The 25129-nt window shown below is 38.7% G+C and overlaps 1 protein-coding gene across 1 annotated transcript in view; it reads right to left on the bottom strand.

Moving 5' to 3' along the window:
* Window positions 1–23546, bottom strand: part of ilk (integrin-linked kinase) — a 53815-nt gene extending 30269 nt beyond the window's left edge. Inside the window, exons 1-5 of the mRNA XM_028800523.2 lie at window positions 23379–23546; window positions 10500–10750; window positions 4076–4241; window positions 3718–3813; window positions 3315–3411 (exon numbers count right to left, since the gene is read on the bottom strand). Of these exons, the coding sequence (XP_028656356.1) occupies window positions 3315–3411; window positions 3718–3813; window positions 4076–4241; window positions 10500–10588 (448 nt within the window). The 5' untranslated portion in view covers window positions 10589–10750; window positions 23379–23546. The remainder of the gene's footprint in view (window positions 1–3314; window positions 3412–3717; window positions 3814–4075; window positions 4242–10499; window positions 10751–23378) is intronic.
* Between the last annotated feature and the right edge of the window lie 1583 nt (window positions 23547–25129).

Genomic DNA, 25129 nt, shown 5'->3' with positions numbered 1-25129 from the left:
AATGATGACTATATACAGTATTTACAATGCTGCCTGAAAGTCCCAAATGAAAAAATAAAATACACACAAACTAGTGAAACCCATATTATATTATATTATATATATATATTTTTTACATACACATATACACACACAAAAGCAAAATGTGAAGCTGTCTTCCTCCACAGTGATCCAAGTCAGGAAGCTGCTCCTTCAAACAGTGTATACTACAGGATTCACCCAAAAATATTCAAAAGTAAAAAAAAAAAAAAGGTGTATATATGTTACGGCCAAAACCCGAAATTGGCCAAAGCGGGAAATGTCCGGCCAAATCGGGAAATGGCCAATGTCGCTGTAAATTGACCGGCCAATGTCCGATCTTTTCCTCAATTTCGTGATTTGGCCAGCCAGTTTGCGAAATGGCATGGGGCAATCGGCCAAAGTCGGAAGGAAAAAGGCACGAGCAGCGATTTATTGCGCACTTAGTAGTGCAATTGCGTTGAGTGTAGCCTTGGTGGCTCATGTTCAGAAAGCGGACGCCACTTGGTTGTTTCACAATAATTAAGATCAGGTATATAAGTAGATTTCACATTTCTGTTATCATTTTAGCAATAAAATAGTGACTTAACATCAGGGACCTATTTTATTGACCTTAAGGTTAGTGTTTGGGCGAGGGGAAGGCCGTCTCAAGTGGCGTCCGCTTTGCTGAACAAGACCCGCCTTGAGCAGTTTCTCGTGCAGAATGGAAAACTCACTTCTGAATCTGCATCTGAAAATTTTTAAGCATCTTCGCACCTTGAGCGGACAGTCTTACATCAGCACATCGGATTTTGACCAGGGAGTTCTCGCCACTTCGCGAAATGGCTGGCCAAAGTAGCATATATGCTGGTCATTTCTAGTACTTCGGACTTTGGCCACACCTCGCGGCCAAAATGCGAAATGGCCGGTCAATTCGGGAACTGGCTGAACTTCGGGTTTTGGCCGTAACATATACAAAAATAAACTGCACCAATAACCACAACCCAATAAATACCTCCACCATAGTTAATCCAGAGATATTTATATATACAAGAAGAAAAATATATTTACAATAATCACAGCACAAGCAGTAGTGCTTGGTAAATTCAAATCGCTCTTCTACCAAGTACCTTTCTCTAACAAGATCTAGTCAGATCTAGTCAGGCCTCTAGAGGCCGTAATTCCTTTTTGTATTTGGCGCCCTCGCGCTGACCAATTAAACTGTTCTACATCATCCCTCCACGGCTACGTGATGACGTGAACGCATCTTCGAAAAGTGTCGCCTCCTGTCCCACATAATTATTATAAAAAGTCAAGCAGCCGGCGCGTGCTAGCTGTGCTGGCCTTTGAGACGCAGACTGCGCTTCTGCCTTAAGTGAAAGTAAGCACTTTTAAATTTTTTTTTCTCCTTCCCTGAGCTACAGCAAAAACAACTGCAAACACGGGATCCCTTTTCTAAACTGCGGTAAACTAATATTAATGTTCTTCGCACGTTCTTTTGTACGTATAAAGTTATGAGGTCGCGGGAGGCATGCCCAGGAGTGGAGGACCGACAGTGCCATCCCGGCCGGTCAATGGCAGGACTGTCTCTCCAGTCTACACAAGACTAGCCGTGACGCTCCCCAAAAGGTGCTCATATCGTCAGCAAAGACATCTCTCTACACTAAAAAAAAAAAAAAAAAAAAAAAGCAAGTTTCCTTTCTTTATACCTTTTTTTTCCTTTTATTTCCAAACAAATGCCTCTCTCATAACACTGCAGAGGACACTAAACTAATTTTATTTAGTTGCTGGTAATGCCAGTGAGGCTTATTACCACATTCCCTCTAACATTCTTTGTTGTTACAGCTGAGAAGAGAAAAGGTCAAGACAGTCTACATAATAAAATCCAATGGTTGCAATGATTTGGAACCATACATAGATGTACTATATATTAGATTAGACAAACTTTATCAATCCCAACAGAAAATTTTATTTGATATGCATACATACAAAAATACATACAAAGACAGTGCCATCATCAATGGTGACTCTTTCTGCTTTGTATAAGTACTTTGCTGACCCCAATGGAACACTTTTTATTTCTCATATTTCAGTGCATATGCATTTTGTCATTTTAGAATTGCACTACATTTTTATCTGGTCGCAAGAACAGCAGGATGACACTGTGTTTTTGGATGATACATGATTCACCTTACAGCCCAATGGTGGGAAGATCTGTGTATGGTGACACCATGATGAAAGGCTCCTGAAGGAACGCATTTTGTAATGCCATATGGGCCCAGCAGCACATGTTATGCTGTGGGATGCCATTGGATTTCACTCCTGTACTTACATACCTTGACCAGTCAGCAATAAGTAACAGAGGTTCTTGAAGCAAAGGTAACACCCTATCAGCTGAGGTTCCCTGGTGCCATATTCTAACAGGACAACAGTCAACCACACGTGGCACAAACCTCGTACTGTTCCTAGATGACTAACATGTACCACTTCTTCCTGCCCTTCATTGTGCACCACTAACAATTAAAACGGATGAACTTTGGGCATGTATACAGTCTGCATGAAGTGCCCTTCTACAAACACAAACTAACATATCTTCCAGTCCTTGCCAGACCGCATATAAGCAGTTATTTTGGCCTGAGGTAGATAAACGAAATACTGATTGTTGTACATTCCATATGCATCATACATGATCAAGTGGTACTTCTACATTATGTTTCACAGGTAATTTGATACATAAACACCCCTTTGTTATATTACGTTGTTTTTGGTGTTGCGATTTTAATGGTGAACAGAATAAATACTCACACACACCAACACCCATAAAATATGCCAAAAAGACTGAATAAGTTAAAGAATAACTTTGTGGCTCTACATCAAAATTTGTGATGATTAGTTTATGGTCCAGCTTAATGATCGCAAGGCAAAGAATCACACAATACATTTATGTTAATAAAAAAAAAAACAAGGAGTTTTTTTGTGAAGAGTGAAGATAATTATGACTGTGATTAATCTTGGCATTGTAAACCGGCTTCCTCATTATTAATTGCTATTTATTTACACTTGCAGCATGGAGGGGGCTGTTCTGAAGATTCTTCTCTTTAAATCCACTACTACATACAGTAAATACAATACTTCGTTTCATAATAGTGGATTGCAAATGATTTTATTAAATGTGTCATGACAGCATGCAAGGTCTACACACATAAATAAATAAATGCAATACGCCCATGAAATATTTAAATAGGTCTGATGATGGATTACTGAATATTATAAGAAGACTTTACATCATATTCAGTTTTACACTGATAAGACCTTACCTTTAAGACGTTCCTGGAGGTGTGGCTTTGCTTTGTCCAGTGGTGTTTCTCCGTATTTATTGCAGATACTAACTTGTGCACCATTAGCCAGCAAATCCTATCAAAGGTGATATGATAAATGCTGAGAAATAAAATACATTTATGAAGAACTACATTTTAACTCCTGAATGTGCAGTCTATTGTTGAATTTTTCCAGGTACTACTGACATTATAACATGTACAATAGGCAAGCCGTTTATAAACTATGTTTTTCTTCTTTTTTGATTAAACATATTTTAGACATTAAACATATTTTAGATAGGTTTACAGTGATCATATATTCCCTAGCTTTTAACAAGTAATAGTAAATAATGTATGTATCATGCCACCTACCCCATTTGATTTGAAATATTGGAATGCTTACCTCAGCAACCTGTTCTTGTCCCCAGAAGCATGCATAATGGAGAGGTGTATTACCATGTTCATTTACTGCATTGCAGTCTGCTTTACACTGTATTAACTGGAAGACAAAGTGTACAATAATCACCAAAATCCTTTTACAAGGTGGACACATTAACCTGCACCTTTTGCATTTTTAGATACAATCTACTACAACTACAGTCTGGCAAAATTCTAACAATATTAGGCAATGAGTACAACTTTATACAAATAGTTCCTTTTCTATTGCCTAATAAATTATGCCATACTTTCCTTGTTATTTTCATAGGTGAACAGACTTCATGAGTCCGCCATTATAGTGGATTACAATGAAAAGAAGTTACCTTGCTGACAATGTCACGATGACCATGGCTAGATGCAAGATGAAGAGGAGTGTCATCTCCACGGTTCATCACATTGATTCGAGCTCCTCTCATAATAAGCATATCTACAACATTTGATCTGCCTTCTCGACAAGCCCAGTGAAGTGGGCTAAAGCCATGATCATCACTAAATTAAAATAAAAGGCACAAATAAAATAATTAATTTCTCCAAGAATATAGAGCGTACTGAAAAAATTGAAAGTAGTCTGCTATTATCAAGTTACAAAATTTCCTATCACACTTACATTTTTGACAGTATTAATAGTCTGATGGCCCACAACAATTTTTAATTTTAACAACTTCTGACAAAGGTTCTGTGAAAATATCTGTAACACTGTTAGCTATACAGATCAGTGGTTCTCAAGGGTGGTCTGTGGACCACCACGAGTAGTCTACAAGTGTAAGTCAATTAGTCTGCAGGCAAAAGTCATAATTTTAGAACAACTAGGGGGCTTTGCCCCTTACTCGCTTAGCTTGCCCACCCGCCATGGGGGCGCACTACATGCCAGCCACTTCGCATCTCTGCCGCTTGCATTGTGAAGGGGGGTGGTGCTGGACGCACGCTAAGGAGACATGGTTGTATCAGCTGCTGGCCGAGCTGCGTGTTCTGCTTGTCGTGCTGTGCGTTGATCATTTAAAAGCCTGTATAGCAGCTGTCCTTTTGTCTCACGGGACGTTAAAGTGTCTCCGAGAAAATCACGTATCGTCTCCTTCCAAGATTTTTTTTTTTTTTATAATAGAGAGAAATTACTTTGACCTCGATGTGTAAATATAGTCATTTATTTCTAAAAGTCTGACTCTTAAATTGACTTCTGACTGTTACAGTTATGAGAAATGCATCCAAAACTACCTCTGTGAGCACACTATCCGACTTTCTTTCAGACATTGCCACATTTTATTTTAATTTCACTCCTTTCTGTTCTGCACTAACTTGTCTGTAGCTATTGTACTTTCTCTTGACACTTCTTCAGACTTTAGTCTCTCTCTACATCAATTAACCACTATCATTGTGCGGGTTGTGCCCGAAGAATCTGAACCTGGCAAATACAATTCCTTAATTCCTTGTCTTAGATGATGCATGCCACTTTTACAATCTCAATGCCGTCAGGTTGCAGGGTTATTATGGATGAACAGGTTAAATCCCTACCTTTGAAACATTTTGAGAACCACTAGTATAAACCATTTATGGAGTTGTCCTTAGTGTGACAGATCAGTTGGATAAACAACACAACAAAAATGTGTTAGACAGAAGGCACAACTTGTAGTTTAGTAGTAGAGAAGAATATAAGTTATGATTCTCATCATCCCTCCCCACCTTAGACTAATAAATGTGATTAATTCCAACCAATGAATAAAACTACAGGCAGTGCTCTCTTTTGGCGCCAGTTCGTTCACTATACATTGTAAGCCTCAACTATTCTCTATGGATTCTAGTGCATATGGCAAACCATTTTAACATGCTTTCCTTTCACTAATTATAATTACACTCTGACAAATCAAAATTACACTTTAAATATACATATATACATATACATGTATACATATAAAAAGACATATTTCAAATCATTTTCAAGAGTCAAATGGAATTAGAGAGATATGCAATTCAAAAATGTAGCCATAAATATGAAAAACAGAAATTCACACGAGACAAATGTAAAATGGCTTGCCATATAGGGTCTGCATGTCTTCAATGCTAAAGACATTGGCCCAATTCAAGAAATGGATGAAGATTTTAATGACGTTCAATTGGGTTCATTCTACCCTCTGCAACAATACATATGATGCTAACTGTAGAATAACATTTTTCTTATTCTTGCTATCTGTCTCATGTTAAAAAGAATTGCCAAAATAAGTAAATCTTCCATTTTACTATTCATGTCAGGCTTCCAAAAGTGTAAGTTTTACCACTGAAGACTTAATGTTGCATAGCAGTAGGATAAGCAATTTTTTGTGACATCCTAACTGTATAACCCACCATGGGGTCATATATCAACAGTCCTAAAACAATCAAATGTTGTAAAAGCACAATAAAGTTTGCACAAATGAATACAGCATGATGCATCATTTTAGTAAATGACTTGTCTGAATCAAAAATATAAAACTTCTTTGCAAAAGCTGGAAAGTTTGAACAGGACACTTTCACTTAAAATGCAACACATCACTAGGACCTGACAGGCTAGTTTCAGAACAAGGATGCCGAAAACAACAAAAATCAAGTATGATACTATTAACTGAATTTGTAACATTAGAGATCAACACACCGTTGGATATTCCTCCTAACTAAGTCAACGTGTACCTTGAATTCTGTCTTGGCAAGATGTCTCCCACAGATGACAAGGTCTGGCAAGCCCTCAACATTGACAACTTAAAAAAAACCTTTGCCAGTGCATGGGACACCAGAAACAACAGGGACTGGTTATGGGTCAAGTGAATCCACTCCTTATGAACAATAAAATGAGCACGTTTTGTGCACACTAGGCTTGGGCGGTAATACGATAATATGGTATCCCGCGGGATCTAAAAATAGCAACGGTATCAGTTTCAATACCGTTATACTGTCATAAAAACAATGCACTTATATGGGAGACAAGGATTAAATATTAAATATAATTTATTTAATGCCTAAAAATGCGTATGCGTGGTTGTCATCACGTGACAGCGTGGAGGAGAAAGAGAGAGGTGGGGAAAGATGGCGAGTCGCGCACCAAGTGACCTGGTCTCGAAAAAGAACACAACTTCTGCAGTTTGGCAGTATTTCAGGTTTCGATCGAACGAGAAGGGAGAGGCGGTAAATACGGACGAGGCAATTTGCAAATTGTGCAACAAAAAGGTGACTGCGAGAGAAGGAAATACCTCGAACCTAAGGTCGCATATACGAAACCACCATCCACTCACTGCTGCGAGGATGCCTCCCGATGCAGGACCAACAACATCTAGGTCCACCGCCAGTACGCAGCCGACGATAATGGGGGCCTTCGGGAAAGCAACAAAGTACAAAAGGGACAGTGTCTGTTGGAAAACCTGTACTGATGCAGTGACAAAATACTTGGCGAAGGAAATGGTCTCTTTCCACACAGTGGAAAAAAAGTCCTTTACGGACATGGTAAAGGTCCTAGATACCCAGTACGAGCTGCCTGGACGGAAATATTTCTCACAAACAGCCGTCCCACATTTATATAGCAAAGTTAGAGACAATGTTCAAGTGCTGCTGTCAGCGACAGACAGTTATTCCTTAACAACTGACATGTGGTCGTCAGTTAACATGACACCATACATGTCTCTGACTGTCCATACTATTACACCTGACTGGAAACTTGAATCCAAATGCCTCCAAACTACGTATTTTCCTGAGAGTCATACAGCGGACAATCTTGCTGCTGCGCTCAGAGCTGCACTTCAGGAATAGCAACTTGACGAGAAAAAACTTTCAGCCATAACCACTGACAACGCTGCCAACATTCATGCCGCAATCAGGTCCCTGCATTGGCCGTGGCTATACTGCTTCGGTCACAATCTAAACTTGGCTGTCACGAATAGATTGCATGACCAGAGGCAAAAAACCGAGCGCGCCCTCGGACTATGCCATAATACTGTCGGGGCCTTTTCACACAGCTGGCAACGTAAGCATGAACTCCACAAGAAGCAAGTGGACTTGGGACTCCCAAAACATAGTCTTATAACGGTAAGCATAAAACGTGCAGAGAGTTCCTCAGGGGCAGGGGCTCAAATATAAAAAAAGGGGCATATATATATATATATATATATATATATATATATATATATATGCTTTGCATCACATAAATTATATTGAAAAGTAGGCTATATTAAAATAGAAAACCATTTTTTAAATTGTAATTTTTTTCCTGTATTTTTTATCAAATAAATGCAGGCTTGATGTGCATAAGGGACTTATTTAGCCTAAAATAAATGTGCATGCAAATTTGACCAAATGGAATAATATACATTAATGGACTTATTTATTTATGCATTCGTTTATTTAGGCCTATTTATTCATTCATTCGTTTATTTATGCCTATTTATTCATTCATTTGTTTATTTAGGCCTATTCATTCATTTAATCGTTTATTCATCATTCATTAATTAATTCATCCATCCATCCGTCGGCAGGACTGTGCAACTCGCTGGGGCTCCAAACTGAAAATGGTGGAGCGCATCCTCGAGCAGGCCCAACCGATTAGACACGTCCTGTCTGATGACAGAAGGAGCAGCCTGTCCCTGACCTGGCAGGACATGGACGTCTTGAAAGCTGTTCAACAAGCACTGAAACCAGTCGGTGACTTCACTGATATTTTGTCAGGAGAAAATTATGTGACCAGTTCCTGTATCCTCCCCATACTACAGCTCTGCAGGGACAATGTGTTGGCTGCGTCAGAAAATGACCTCCAGCTAACAAAGTCAATCAAAACTGGAATTCTAACAAAGCTGGAGGCCAAGTATGAATCCAATTCAGTGCGCAAAATATTGCGAAAATGCACTTTCCTCGACCCTCGTTACCGTGGAGGATATGAGACGGATGACAATGCATTGGCTGAGACCAAGGCTGAATTACAGGCTGAGATCGTGCGCTTAGAGGCAGCAGGTCCAGTGGCAACCAGAGTGGAAGAGGGAGAGGCGCAACCTGCACCCTCACGAAAAAAGATGACTCTGGGAAGTATGCTGCAAAAAAATTCTGATGCAATGGCAGGTCCCGTCGGCATCGGCACCGTAGAGGACCGAGATCGGAGCTGAAATAACAGCCTACTGTTTGGAGCCAGTTACTCAAAGAGACGAGGACCCACTTCTCTGGTGGAAAAATGCTGCCGGCCGTTTTCCCCAGATGTCGCGAGTGGCACGAAAGTACCTGTGCATCTATGCCACAAGCACACCATCGGAGCGGGTTTTCAGCACCGCTGGTAAAGTTGTCGGTCCACAACGTGCCCTGTTAAAGCCAGACAAAGTAAACATGCTGGTTTTTCTAGCGAAAAATCTTGACTAGATTGATGCCACTTGTCATTCGTTCCTATTCGCACTGTGTTTATTTTTATTTATTTAATTGATTCAGGTATTTTTATTTGGTTTACGTTAAAAACAATATTGGAAAGAAGACTGGAAAGAAGTTTTTGTTTAGGACTATTGCTTTGCAATACTTTTTATAATATGGATGATGTTTATGTTAATTCAACTCTGGTTGACTGTTGTGGGTCTATTTGCACTTTTTTATAAGCTGCTCTTCTTTGTTATTAAAAGTTGTTCAGGCGGTGTGATTTAATTTAATTGATTTGTGTGCGCGTCTCCGGGCGAAAACTGTTCTGGATGTTTATGTTAATTTAATTCTGTTTGACTGTTGTATTTGCACTTTTTTATAAACTGCTATTTGTTGCTAATAAAAGTTGTTAATATTGTTCTGCATGTTATTTTGTTATTGTTTCAGTATTAGTGTTTGATATTCAGTTTCTGAACGGTTTAGGCACAAGCCAACAGTTTGGTGACGCTGTCTGAGCCTTATGTCACATTTTTTTTTATTATTCACAGTAATACCGTATACCGAGGTAAAATAGGGAGGAGGTTTGACGGTATCAAAATTTGGATACCGCCCAACCTTAGTGCACATCCAGCTTACTGACTCCCGAAATGAAGTTAATGTATCCAATGTTTCAAGGAGATTCCTAAGCTAATGATCTGGAATAGGAGAAACTGGACAAATAACAGGTGACATTTGATCAACAAAACTACTTTGTAAAAACTCTTGGGATCAAACAACTGACTAGATTTCTGATGTTCCTTAATTAGCACATTTTTCTGAATATGCACTAAGCTACAATCAGAGTGTAACCAGTTCAAGAATGTAGAAATGGTGCCTAACTTTAAATATGACCTCCACCCATCCATTTACTGGAACCACTCAGCCAAATTCAAAGATGAGGTGAATGGCACCTTATCCCAACATGCACTGGGCATAAAGTAGGAGCCAACCTTAGATGGGGCAATAGTCCAAAACAGAAAAGAATCATGGGTTAAATCATATGTCAATTTATAGGTCTCAATTAACCTAACATACAGTACATGCTTTTGGATCATAAAAGAAAACTCAAGGTGGACAAATGTAGGAAGGAGCAGTGCTAATTACTTACTATGCCAAGTGTAGCGTCCAACTTTACACAGCTGCCTACACATTTATAGTCATAAGATGGAAGTGAAATTGCCATTTAAAGACATCAAAAAACAGAACTGGGTATTAATACTACTTTGTCAACTAAATGATGTTTATGTAAATATTACATCCCATAAACATATTATAAAACTGATATATAGGTACAGCATTGTGTGAATGAATACACATTCCTTACTAAATACATTCATAATGTCACAAACTTTAACTACTCACCCTTGGTTTAAATCATTTTCTGTGTTGTCCAACCACAATCGCACTGCCACAGCATTCCCCTCTCGGCACTGAGTGAAAATGTCATCCATCCCTGTCCTGCTGAAATTCTCTCTTCTTACACTAAACCTGATAGCAGCACTTTGAATTATGACTTCTTAAGAAAGAGGGGTCTTCAGAGAAAGGATCACGTAAGAGGTTTTCAGTGTTTTCATTCAGGTATGTTTGATGCTGTGCAGGTCACCTTTAATTGCCTTTGAAAAACAAACACACAGAATTATATAAACATTTTAATCTAAGAGCTGGTCAACACATAACACAACTATATCAGGACACGCAGACCCTGCAATCTGACTACTTCAGTTTATTTAGAATAATGATACTCATTTGGTTTATGCCTGCCATGAAATGATCTTTGAACTCTTCATTCCTTTACTTTGTTGGTCGCCAATCATAGCCTACTTCATATTCAAACCCGTACTGTTGTCTTACTGGGTCACAAAGGCATCTAACAGAGAATACAAAATTAAAGAGTCCAGCTAACCCTGTGCCTTTACACGGTTGATTGGCACATTAGTAAAAAAGAAATAAACGGATAAAAAAATATTTTTCTAACAGTCCAAAATGTATTTATTACGTATGTTAATGTAGGGCCTTATTGTTTTATTAGTGCAGTTAATTTCTAAACATGTTTTCCATAATACAGGTTAATGTAGTTATGGGTGGTATTTCAGGTACAAGGCAGGAACCAACTATGGACTAGATGATAATCCTTAACACTGGAGGAGTCACCGGAATGTGTGGGAGTAAACCAAAATACCCATATAAACTGTAAATAAACATGAATCACTATCTGAGCTGCGAGTTAAGGATGTGAACTTGTATGCTTCACAAATGGAGGATGTGGACAAACAGCCAGAATGTGCAAAGTGAAGTAAACAAAAACAAGAAGAAAATAGTCAAAACTGAGCAAAAGATGGTCTTTTTGCATAAGTCTGTCCAAGTACAGCCAAATCTGAGGAGAGGTTAAGAACTTAAAAATAAAAAAGGGAGCAGGAATATTGACTCACACATCATCACTGGTATTATATTAAGTGGATACTTAAATAGCAAAACTGAAACAAACTCAGAGGATGCTTGGTGGAATTGCCAATTACTGTTGAGAATACCTACAAGAAAGAATAAATGGCACACAGTAGGTGTGAATGGGTTTAAGGACAAAATACAACATATTATGCCAAATAGTATTGCCAGTTGGGTGTCCTCCAAAAGCATATTAGTTTGACTAGCGAGTCTAAATTGACCAGAATGGCCGTGTAGGTGTGCTCCAGGATGAGTTAGAGTTCCATCTAAAGCTGGATGCTGCCTTATACCTCATGTTTTTCGGAAAGGTGTCAACTCCCACCACCTTCACACATGACTTTTATTTTCTGTTTTTCTTTGATGTTGACTTACTTTTTATTCACAATAACAGTCTTAAGCTTTTAGATATGCAATAGTGGGAGTGACATTTTAATTTATTGTCTAACACGGCACTGTATCTGAAGAAAATATGTCAAAACTGGATAAGATCAATTTAGCAAAGATGAGAGTTAAGTATGTAAAGACAACTTTGTTTATTAAGATTAAGGTTATTAAGATAACACCTTGGACATTTGAATTGTCAGGCAAGCAATAAAATCAGGATTAAATAAGTTAAAGGACAAATGGTCAAGGGAATGAAACAGTGCATGGGGGTTAGTGTTTTGAATTCAAATCCACAGGCTGGAAGCTTTTCATGTATAGTTTGCCTCTTCTTCTTGGGTCTGTATAAATTTTCTCCATGTTACCCACTTCCTTCCATGCTCATTGGTAATCCTAAATTATCCTTATACATGTGAACAAGAGTACGTTTGTATGGAAGCATCCCCTGTGATGGACTGGTGTGTTTTAAAGGGATGGTTCCTTCCTTATTATCTGTGTTAGATTAAGCAAATTCAGGATGGATGGAATAAAGACCAGTGAATAGACAATGAATTAGCCATATCAAGATGATCTGGGAGAATGACAGAATCATGTTGGACCTGCTAAAACCACAAGAAAACATAATGCTGATAATGATAAAATTGCTCAGTGTAATATGGTTATTTTGCTAGCAGTGAATGACCAGTTATATCAACAATGACTTTAAAAATCCAAACTGCTATGAGTTAACTACAGATAAATTATGCCCAATAACCGAGTATTTGTACCTTTTTACTGCAAGAGCTGAATCAGATAATAATGTCAAACAAAGAGAATACAGGGTCCAAATTCTCCAGTAAAAAAAAGCATAATCCATACAGCAGGGCTATTCAATAATAAGTTCAGTTGGGCCAGATTTTCAAACCAAGAAATTTACCTGGGCCAGATATTTTCAGTGACCAGTAAGCAGCAGGTAATGACAAATTTAAACCAACACAAATGAATGCATTAAAAAAAATGTTTATTCATTGTTTCCCTTTTAAATTTGGTCACATCTCACACAGGTACATCAAAACATGTATTAAAAAAAAAAAAAAGAAAAAAAAAAAACCTATAACCGAACAGAATCCGAGGTAGTGGAAAAAATTAATATTTTGGTCATATGTGACCTAGGCACATCTCAAAGTGCATAAAATCAAAAAAGTGCACAGTATTAGCAAGAAAATTTGTTTATCTTTTGAAATAAAATAAATATTTTGGTCATATATGACCCAGGCATATCACAAAGTGCATTTGACAGAATAAAAAAAAACTGTCAATGCTATCAAAGCTATCAGTGCACAAATCCATAACAAATGATAAAACTAACTAAGATACACTGAGGGTTCATTTTAAATCACCACGTGTGATTAGACATGGCTTTGTTACACATCCCACATTATGTTGATACTGCAACGTGTCTCACTACTGCATGGTCTGAGGAGGGTGGAGTCTTGGGGAAAGCGCTATGTGGTGGCTCAGGGCACCTCCCTAGAGAGAGCTGAGTGACAGGATCACAGTGAGATGACAGCGAATGGTAAAATAGAATGAAGAGGAAGTGGAAGGCTACTATTTTTTGTTTTGGAGGTCTGACCCCCCCAAAGTGACCCAGACAAAGAGCAGTAAGGCACCACTTATAGTGTGGCACAGCAAATAAAAAGCTAGTTGGCATTTTGAAGACTCCCCCAAGAGGTGGCTCCTGTGTGTCTTATTCGACAGTTTGTTACAGTATCACAGTTAAAGTATACACTGCTACCACCACTTCTAGACACAAAAACATGCTGCATCGTGGGCTGAATGTTGCTAGGCTATGTGGGTTATTGCATTTATCGTCTGTACTATTGTATGAATTTATGGAAGGAATTTCTAAGGTTTGAGAAATGTGTTTTTCTCTGAGCATCTGTCGGGATCACAGGCTGGGCCACTCGGAGGTTACTTCTGGGTTGTATGTAGCCCACCATTGGAATAGGCTGGTCATATACTGTAGTATGTGAATGAGTGCAGACAACTTTGTGTAATTCTGGACAGCTTCATCTGATGTGGTTTTCTGATGTCTAACATTAGTACACTATATAAAGACCAAATTTGTGTCTCCTGTCCTATTTTAGTCAGGTTATTTCCTTAGAGAGAAGGGGGCAAGAGAGAAAACAATACAGAAAAGGAATGACTAATACATAGCGGAGCCCGAGACACAGATAGCACTGGTCGGGGCAAATAGCAGAAAAAAGGTACGGCAGTGGTTGAATTCTCAGACGTGAGAGGGGCCAGGAGCACATAGCAACCAAAAGGAAGAGGAGGGAGGTTAAGAATTAGGCACAGAAAGGAGAAGCCAGGAGAAAATAATAAGCCAATAGAGGAGCTGCAGTACAAAGGCTATAGAGCATCACAGGCAGGTTTAAGAGTAATGAATGACATGCTGTATGTTCATTAGCACATCCAAGTAAGAATTTCACTTGCACACGTGACAACAATGACCCTATATACATACAGTATTCCGTGTCTACACTCATTAGCACACCAGCTCTTCCCAGTCTACTCACAGTGGAAATGTAACATTATCAGTGATTAAAAGAAAAGACCTCTGTTCACATAATACATAATCTTAAGCACTAGGTATTAAACTGTTCTCCATTATCAAGTATGAGTGTCCAAGCCAGATCTGACGATAGATCGTTCGATCTGTGCAAAACAGCAAAACTGATGTCAGAATGGGCATTCATTATAAAATGTAAAAGTCATCTGCTGAGGGTTTCAAAAGCCACATTACTAAAATCTATCATCTTGCAACTTGTTCCAGTGAAATACACATTTTGTAACCTAACTGATGTCCAAAGTAGACTCTTAAAAGTACACTATATCAAATTATACCAAATACAGAGCTTTCACTGCCTCCATTACCTTGGATCATGAAATAACAGAGAAGGATACACCATCACCAAAGAGTAGGCAATGCCAAGTGCTAGTGACTAACCCTGATGTTCCTCTAATATTATCTTATCACTATTAGGTGGCTTTTCTTTATTCTCAAGCATGGAAATGCTTAACAACTACAACAAAATACTTTTCTTGAGAAAAAGCAGAACTACATGTCAAGTTGATCCTTCTTGGTAATTTGTAAAGTCCTTTTATTTCTAGGTACTAAAAGGGACATCCTGACCTTTAATTCACAGAAATTATGCTCTTTAGGAGTAATACTTTATGTATGTATTAACATTAACATTTGCTGTTCAACAGTATTATTTAAGTATAAAAAACACAATGTTCTTAATGTGATAGGACAGATATTTTGCAACTCATGCATTTAGTTTTTAAAAACATGTTTGTGGAATTCTTTTTTGTCAATTTCATTAAAGTCATCTAATGTTTTAATCTCTATGTAGAATGGATATTTTCTGAATGTCATTTCTCCAGATATTCCAGTTCTCTCCGGTATTCCACAGACGCGCACGTTTGGCCGACTGCCTTGGCAGAGGTAAGCGTGTATGCCCTGTGATGAACTGGTATCTAGTCAAGGCTTGTTACACTCTCCCACACAATGCTGTCAGTATGGAGTCAGACTCCACCCAACCCTGCAACTGGTAAATATAGGTGTCGACATGAATGGATGGATAACTTTAATGAGATCAGTGATATCTAATGTGACTTCACCCTGTATTCCTTTATCTTATAGATAGATAGATAGATACTTTATTAATCCCAATGGGAAATTCACAATGTAGTATATTATACATAACTATTTTTTGCAGAATTAGATACCTTGATTTGGGGCAGAGTGCTAGTGTCACCAATGAAACCTGTAACATTCTGAAGTCTTCTCCAGGTTCTTAAATACAACAGTCCCCCAGTGTTACTATTTAAACATTGTAGTACTAGGATGTTGTACCGTGTTAGCCATTATGAATGTAGAGAAAAGCCAAGCAAAATGACACCTTTCATTGGCTAACTAAAAAGATTACAATATGCAAGCTTTCAAGGCAACTCAGGCCCCTTCTTCACATCTTGCCTGTAGAAGGGGCCAGAGTTGCCTTGAAAGCTTGCATATTGTAATCTTTTTAGTTAACCAATAAAAGGTGTCATTTTGCTTGGCTTTTCTCTATATTTAAACATTGAATATATAAACACAGAAAAATCAAGGTAGTAAAATTTGTGACTAAATGTGAAGTTTTACTCTTTTTTTTTTTTTTTTTAAACCTGTGTCAGCAAGACTTAAGAAATATCACATTAGTTAATCTCCAGTACCCTAATGCTTTGCCAATAAAGACGGTTATGGCAGAGGTCTTACTGGAGAGCTCACAAAGGATTACTTGGTCTGATGCAAGTACATGCCTAAAAATAAACTTTCCTTCTAAAGAAATAATCTAATCCCACAATGCTAAAGTAATATTTTTTTTCCCATTTCAGGGTCAGAGAGAGCCAGAGTCAATATGGAAGAATTAAAGGGGATGCCATTCTGCTGCAGAGCACCCCAACACTGTTACAGGGCCAATAAAATCATTGTTAACCTAACTGTCATGTCTGCATAATTTTACAGAAGCCAGAATCTATTTTCTTAGCTACTACTATGACAACGAAAAAGAAAAATACCTAAGAAAAAGCAAAGGAACAGGAGCACAAGAAAAAACAAAGCGCTCAGAAAACAATACCCAAAATACACAAAAGATGTGAAGAGGTAACAATAGCAACTGCAGAAGCATTAGGAAGATGACATTACAATCTCTAAAAAAGACTAGAAAAACTGACGGTTTATATTGATTTTACTGTATGTAATTTAAAAAAAAAAAAAAAAGCCAGCCATGAACACACATGTACTGACACACCTGCCAAGCAAAACCATGCTGTTGGTGCACAACATAAGCTAGCAACACAACCTTTGCAGTGATGTCACAATTGTATAGCTATCTTGGAACCACAAAAGAGCATAAAACAGTGGTAGAAAAAAAAAAAAAAAAAACCAACAAATATACTGCGGGCTACCACAGGAACCCTAAATTGCTTTAACACAACTGAAGAATGTTCAGAGGAGAAACCCAAGCAGCAACAACACACAAAACATACAAAACAAGACCCTAACTGTCACTATGGACTCAACTACTTAATACCTCCATGTCTAACAGGAGGTTACACTTATACTCTCTCAGCTTAATCTACACATTTCCAATTTATTACATTAGGATATTTACAATGAGAGCGGGACATTCACAAATTTCTATTCACCTCTCATAAAATTACATGAACTTATTTCATTTGTCTATTTTCTTTTTGAAGAAAACTTGTGTCTCTCTGTTGTTATTGAGAAACTCATTTTAAAATAATACTTGTGATCCACCTTGCTTATTCCATTCCTAATTCTGAACACTGCTTTCATGTCATCTCTTAATAATCATGGCATTACCACTCCTCTTCCTCCCCTTCTTTATGCACTGGTCTCACCTCATCCGGTCAGCTGGACCTTTGTCACCCTACACCTGACCCCTAGCCCAATGCTCTTTTGCGGCGTTCACATCCTGTCATATAAAAAGCTGGGCTTCCCAATTGAAACTTTCACATGCATGTCCTTCGAAGCTGAACTCAGAGTTGGACAATTTGGAGGAAACAATGTTACCTGAATCCTCTGAGGTGTGCGGCAACACAGACCTTTTGCCTCAGTCAATTAGTCAGTCATCAGTCAATATCCAACCCGCTACATTCTAACACAGGGTCACGGGGGTCTGCTAGAGCCAATCCCATCCAACACAGGGCGCAAGGCAGGAACAAATCCCGGGCAGGGCGCCAGCCCACCACAAGACACACACCCACCCACACCCAAAGCACACACTAGGGACAATTTAGGATCGCCAATGCACAATTATTTAAGATAAAAAAAATATAATTTGGATAAGCTGCAAATGGAATTTTGTGGCTGAACTGCATTTAGAGCAAAATGATACGCCTTTAAATATGTTTAGTTTGCTCTTTATTTTCACAAAAAAACTTTTTTTTTTTGCAGATCAAATAATAAATCAATACTTAAGTCACATTTCTCCATATCATCTGACTGGAAATTCACACGAACAAACTGGTGAGAAGTTGAAATGTAACCAGTCTACAAAATATAGAGGCTAAGATGGCTTTCTAGATATTTTCAAAATGAACCATTCATTTCTTTCATTTTTTTTTTTGGTAACATTAGGATTATGGTTGCGCTATCATTGGAAAACAAGAGAATTTACAGTATTGGTTTAAAATGAATGTAATCCAGTCCAGACCCTCTAATGCTGAGCTAGATAAACTGCATTTAGAAGATGGTGAATGGATCAAAAATGGGGCGTAAGAAATTTACCAAGTCATTATCATCATTCTGCTGACTAACAGGCTGTCTCATGTGAATCCTAATGCCTTTTTAGTCACTTCTTTATGCCTTATCATTTATCATTTTAATGACACATACTGAAATTCACACATTGGGTGGTACATTAACATTGTGATTAGCACTGCTGCCTTACAAACCCACATCCCAGCTTAGAATCCCTTGTCTGTAAAGAGTTTGCATGTTCTCTCCATGTCTGCGTGGATTCTTCTTTGACTGGCATCACACTGCATGAATTTAAGTCGGACAGCATGTCACACATAATGGCTGCAGTTGCCAGATCTAACGGGGGATGCCAAATTAAACAACTTGCTCACGACCTATGAGCACAGTTTCAAATATTCTAATGTACAGTAAAAGTATCACATGATTGACATGTGTCAGTAGCCAACATGGAACATTTTTTTTTCTTTCTCCACTCTTTCATGGTATGACAATGAGAATGCAAGGAATAGACATTTGTGTCGTCTCCTCCATTTGTGTGGTCCAGAACACCCATTTCCCTTTATTTCTTGAGACTGCTATTGCTCTGCTCTCATCTTTTTTTCTTGTAGATTTGATTGGGCTCTTAGTTGTTTGTTGGCGTTACGCTTCCTGTTAAGTGCTCATGGATTGTTTAGTACACAAAGGAGTTCGTCCCTCTGAAAAGTAACAAAACAAAACCAACTTGATTGTGTTGTGGCTAGTTGCAAAGCAATATGACTGAGCCACTCTAGATGCCATGCTACATAAATGGTGGTTACAAATGTGTGCTGTTATTGTCCATGACTTGCTAAGTTGATATAAATGAAGGCTACAACTGAAAACTGCTGAAAATACCATGCAATGTGATGGGGGCTCTAGAGTGTCTGCTCCCCGTGGTACAGTATACTTAAAGAGAAAACATTCTGATGTTGCCAGCAGGACTCACTCCATATTTACAACATAATTACAGTATGGAGTAAATGTATCGAAATACTGTATATGCAATATATAATTGCTCTACTGCATTTGAAAATTTTGAAAAGTTCAATTTCAAGCTTTGGATTCAATTCACAAAAGTCTTTCTTTCGAAGTCCTAACTGTGTATGCCAGATTTTTTGTGAACTTCTGGGCAGCAATTTGGCTATTGTTGGTATCAGCTTTAAAAATTTTCAACTTTACAAGCTCAAAACAGAATTGTTGCAATTAACCCAAAACCTACTCTGCCCTTAAGACCAATGAGTGCAAGTTGTTCCCAAACTTTCGTAAGAATCGATCCATTCCAAATAGTCCACTAAATGTATAATCATAAACATACGAAAGAAAAAAATTTTCCAGATCACAAAAATATAATCTCAGTAATGTTTTATGCAGTTTAATTATCATTGCATATTGTTTATTTGATGGCACCATAACTTCATTTTATTCATCAGTAACTTCCTCATTTAGCCATTTCGAGCTAGTTTCATGTTGCTGTGGCTTGTGTTGTGTGTAAACATCACCACTTGAGTGCTAAGCACATGACCAGATGTTAAGGTAACACCTGACACCATTAGGCCCACATTATAAAAGATGGTGATGTGTAGCATAGAGAATCCAGGATCTTGGATAAATTAAAACAATCTAGAACACTGGGTCTTGTTAGATATCTAGTAAAAGTAGATTTAGTTAGTGGAGGACCTCTGCTTCAGTATTGTTGGACCTTAGATTAATGCCTCACATTTTGGTTTAGTTCGCTGGATCTTTAAGATCTCTTGGCTTAGACCTTTGTCTCGTCTTTTGACTATTCTTTGGCCCAAGTAACCATAACCTTTCCTCTCAATTTTGGACTGGCCGTTTTTCAACATTTGGCCATAATAAACACACACAGACAAAGATACCCTTCTTTCCAAACTGCTTGAAATGTTGAGCTATGAATACAAGGGCTGGGGGACTGATCCCAGGTGGATGACAAGCTGTGCCGAGTGTTCCCAACCAAGATTCTGTGCCTTTAAAGTAAACTCAGGGCTGTTTGCCAAGTACATTGTGAGCACCAGATTAGACAGTCCTGTGAATGTGTTTGTCTTCATGGAATGATGTCTTGCTGCAGGCCGTGTTCATGTACAATGCTACTATCAGCCTTGAGGGCAAGGATCAGAGTCGGTGTATCAGAAGCATGCATGCACAGCTATATGTTAAAGAAGAGATCACATCTGTAACACAGTAAGCTACAGCAACTGTGATGAGAGCAGATCATTCAGCCTAACAAACTGGCCAATACCAGCCATCTAATTATCTACCACACCCCTTGGTAATTTATTCCATGTGTCAATAATTTGCCACATACGGAAACTACAACATGTGTATGTATTATTATGTTTTATTAAATCTAACTTAACAAATTTACATCTCTAATCACTGTGCTATTTTAATGCAAAAATCAAGATCCATTATTTATTCCCTACATAATTGTGAACACTTTAAATCATGTCCCCTCCTAAACTGCATTCACCTAACCTGAAAAAGGTTATGTGTGTTCAATCTTTCCTCTGAGCTCACATCTATCGGTCTTAGAATCACCCTAGTTACTCTTCCTTGGACTTTCTATAGAGCTGCTATGTCTTTTTTTAAATATTTGAGGTAAAACTGTGCATAGTACTTCATATGAAGTCTCCTTGTAGATTGTGCAAAAATTGGAACTTTATCTGGCCCAAGTAGTACATTTAGCAATTTACAGAAGCTGGAGAAACACAAACATACCACAGCAACCCTATCCCCCTCAAATTTACTAATTAATTACAAAAATATATAAAAACATCTGACTTGTCTGATAAAAGAGCAGTCCCAAAGAGGCATCATAAAGGAGAACTGCTGTAAGCAATGAAGAACCCAAATAGCGTTTTGTTGAATGACTCACTGGCTGAAAGTACTCAATGCCGGTGTGTCAGAGAGAGGATGTGCAGCACTGCTCATAATGGCCGTCAGTTTGGTCTTCATTCTTCCCTCTGGTATGTTCACCATAACAATGAAAAGTACATCTTTATAGAGTCTTTGCAAAATCTGATGGTATAAGAGTGTAGCAGGAAACTGGAGTACCAGAACAAACCTTACAAACAAATTACAGAAGAACAATGACTGTCAGCCCCATTTGGTGAGCTAACAGCAAAGTTGCCCCAAAACCACTCCCAAATGCATTATATTTACACACTTTATTGCTTTGTTGTTTCAATTTGTACTACTGACAAACATCAGAAAAAGTTTTTAACATACTTGGCATTAAAACTAGGAAATACAACCATGATGAAACATTCAGAAGACAAAGAGAAGATACAGTTACAGAAAATCAGCACTGGAAGAAGGGATGGCTGGATAAAGTAAGAAATAATACATAACTAAATATATTTTGACATGCGTTTGAGCCAACAAGCAGGGTACTGCCAGCAAGTCTTTACTGCACCAACAAGGAGAACAAGAAAGCAGAAATAGGTTGACAACCTGGTTCCAGGTGTTTCTCTAATACAAGTAAGAACTCTCAAGGAAGTTTTAATTTTACATTAAATCACATTGAATGTGGACTAACTTGCACAAAGGGTTGAGGAAATCTTTAATATGCTAATTGTTCTTAAGGGGGCTTTTTATATTCATGTTACTCTTTTTTTAGGCATCATTTTTACATGGCACAAAAAGTACAACTTTCCCAGACTAATTTTCCAACCAACATGCGCTGTATTGCCACTCTCTGGTCCCATGATAAATAAGTATTAAAATAAATGCCTCTTTACCTAGATATATTTCAGCCATCAATTAATTTTCCTAATCTTTATAATCGTTTGTTACAGCCACCTAATATTTAATCCTTCCTGAGGACACCCTGCGACAGTAAAAATAAAGGTGCCAGTGGAAAAATAGCTATCAGTTACTACAGTTAACTAGTGTGTCTAAAGTGACATTTTATGTTGAACGTACCAAGTCTCCAAAGGCTGGCTCTTGTCACTGACTCCCAGAATAAGCACCAGGTCAAGCAGGGTCAGACAAAAGATGGATGGTTAATAAATAGCCAGAATGGCATATTTTATGTATGAAAAAAACAGCTCCATTTGGAATATACTATCACACACTTCGATTAAAGAAATCTTTCTTCTTAACGTACTGTAAGCAGAAACTGATTTACTGCAAGTTCCTTTGCAATGAGTGCATGCCTGTCACTTTCTCTGAGCCGTCAGCGCCGTCGCAGAGTAAAAATGGAAGCCCTGGCGCCGACTTCGAGAATGCGCTCATTAGGTTCACTCAGAGCATTCAAGGAGTTTAGAAATGTCCTGTTATGGAAGCAGACAAACGGCTGAATTTCTTGCCTGAAAAGGCAAGGCTTTGGGGGGAAACAGGAGCTGAGAATATGGCCACGGGGGGCCACTTTATTCCCCTTTTCCTTTAATCAGTTTTAAGGGGAAAGTTTCTGCAATGCCGTAAGATGCTTCACTGTAACTTTTTAATCCCTTTAACAACTAGGAAATTATGTGTCAAACTCCACTTCGGAAGACGCCAGGCAACGTAGCAGTCTCTGGTATAGTGACTTTTAAAGAAATCACTCAAAAATACATACACATTTCCCCCCCCGAGTTCCGTCTCCGAGCCCGACTTAAAAGCTGCCTAGCCGCTCGTCCTTGTATTCAGACGTCCCAACTTGTCGCTACCACCTTCCAGACACGCCGGATCCATGAGCTACGTGCGTGGACTATGCGCTGAAGGCTCCGTTCGACACGGTCCACTCCACTCATTTATCCGCTGTCTCACCAATTACGACAGGCAGAGAGAACTGAAGTAAACTGGGTAGTCAAAAAAATAAACATGCGGCGGTACTTTATGAATTAATTTCTTTTCCATGCAAAAAAGAAGATACCTCCGCAGGGCTCCTCTTTTCAGTTCTATACTTGACATAAAAGACTTGACGTTAAAAATGATAAGTAAACGCGCTGCCTGCCACGGCCATTAGATCGGTAAGAACGCTTGGTTTCAACGGCAAGCCAGGATTTTTCCTTTAACTGCTGCCTTCGCCCAAGGTTAACCACAAATCCCACACGGTCGACTCGTGCAAGCATAAAATAAAAATAAATTACCTGCAAATACACACACAGTGGATTTTCAATCAAACTTTCCCAGATATCTTGTTTCTAGTCCACACCCTCAATTTGTCGTAAAAAAATCCAATCTTGAGGGGGTCGAACAAAATGTTTGCGTTCAGAGAGAGAGCGCCCCCTACCTTTCCTGCGCATGGACATAAAAAGAAATCTGACTACATTACCGCTATGTGCTCCGCTCTTGCGAACGCGATGATGTCATAACGGGGTGGAGTTAGGCGCGTGGCCTCCGCCTGCAGCCAAGGATTTTATGAGAAATGCGTGGGGGTGTGGTGACGTCACTGACGGGCGGGGTTAGTCAGCGGCTCTTGCTCAGAGTCTGGCTCTCAGTCTAATTTTGTTTCTGGGTGTTGTAATGGAGTTTTTCAGTCGAAGAATCAGATATGTTTGCAGTCATATTTCATAACCATGTTCTGGATACGGAAGATGAATATGTTTTAAACAAGATGAGGCCACATTTTAGGAGTAACAAAATGCTTTACTTTTTGTAATTAGGCACAGTTAGAACTTTGGCTACATTTTAACTGCTTAAATCTATAAAAAAAAGGTAATAAAAACTCAGACCTATACATGATTGTTAGTACTAGGGGTAGCTGGCAATCAAACGTGTGTTTCGTGTAGCTTTTTTAATATTATAGATAGATAGATAGTATACTTTATTAATCCCAAGTAGTGCTATGCAGTGTTTGCCAGCAATGGGCCAATGGACTCATGGATATTTACAGTAACTTGAAAATATAAGGGGCGGCACGGTGGGTAGCGCTGCTGCCTCGCAGTTAGGAGACCCGGGTTCGCATCCCGGGTCCTCCCTGCGTGGAGTTTACATGTTCTCCCCGTGTGTGCGTGGGTTTCCTCCGGGTACTCCGGTTTCCTTCCACAGTCGTGTACTGGGGTGTGCGTGTGTGTATGTGTGCGTGCCCTGTGGTGGGCTGGCACCCTGCCCGGGGTTTGTTTCCTGCCCTGTGTTGGCTGGGACTGGGATGACCGTGTAGTTAGGATATAGTGGGTTGGATAATGGATGGATGAAAATATAGGTGCACCCCATAGAAATTTTTGACTTTTTGAACATATCTGAAGAGGCAAACATTAATAATACTAGTTCTTTTCATTTATATTTTCTCACTACTCAAAGCACTCTCCACACAGGGAGGACCCGGGAAGCAAACTCACAATCTCCTTACTGCAAAGCAGCAGCACTACCACTGCGCCACCTGTGATTAGATCTTTATGTAAACAGTGCCTACAGATAAAAGTGATATACTTGAACAAATCACAAATAAGACTGACATGGCGTATTCATTTACATAATCTAAATTAACAAAAAAACAGATTTGTCACATGGAAAAAGTAAGTACACCCCTATATTTATCACCATCTCAGATCCATAAAACTGGTATCAGGTGTTCCAGATTTAGTGCCAATGATCAGAACATCCTTGGCAAGTAGGCAGATGGAACCTGTCTTATTTAAACTGCAGATATCTAGTGCATTTGGTGTTGTTGTTGCTATTGATAGGTGTGGTGACATCAAGCCAAGATCAAAAGAGCTCTCAGAAAGAAGGCTGTGAATGCCTTTGAGTCTGGCAATAGATTTAAAAAAGATTGATAAATTATCTGAAATCAATCGTTCCACTGTAGGGGAAATAATTTACAAATGATGTCAAACTTCAAACAACCCCTAATTTGTCCAAGATACTGGTTGGCTCAACAAATTCAGCCCAAGAGCTGACC

Source organism: Erpetoichthys calabaricus, chromosome 4 (assembly GCF_900747795.2).
Source record: "Erpetoichthys calabaricus chromosome 4, fErpCal1.3, whole genome shotgun sequence".
NCBI lineage: Eukaryota > Metazoa > Chordata > Cladistia > Polypteriformes > Polypteridae > Erpetoichthys > Erpetoichthys calabaricus.
Note: the sequence above shows the minus strand (reverse complement) of the source record. Positions and strands in the feature narration are given on the sequence as shown.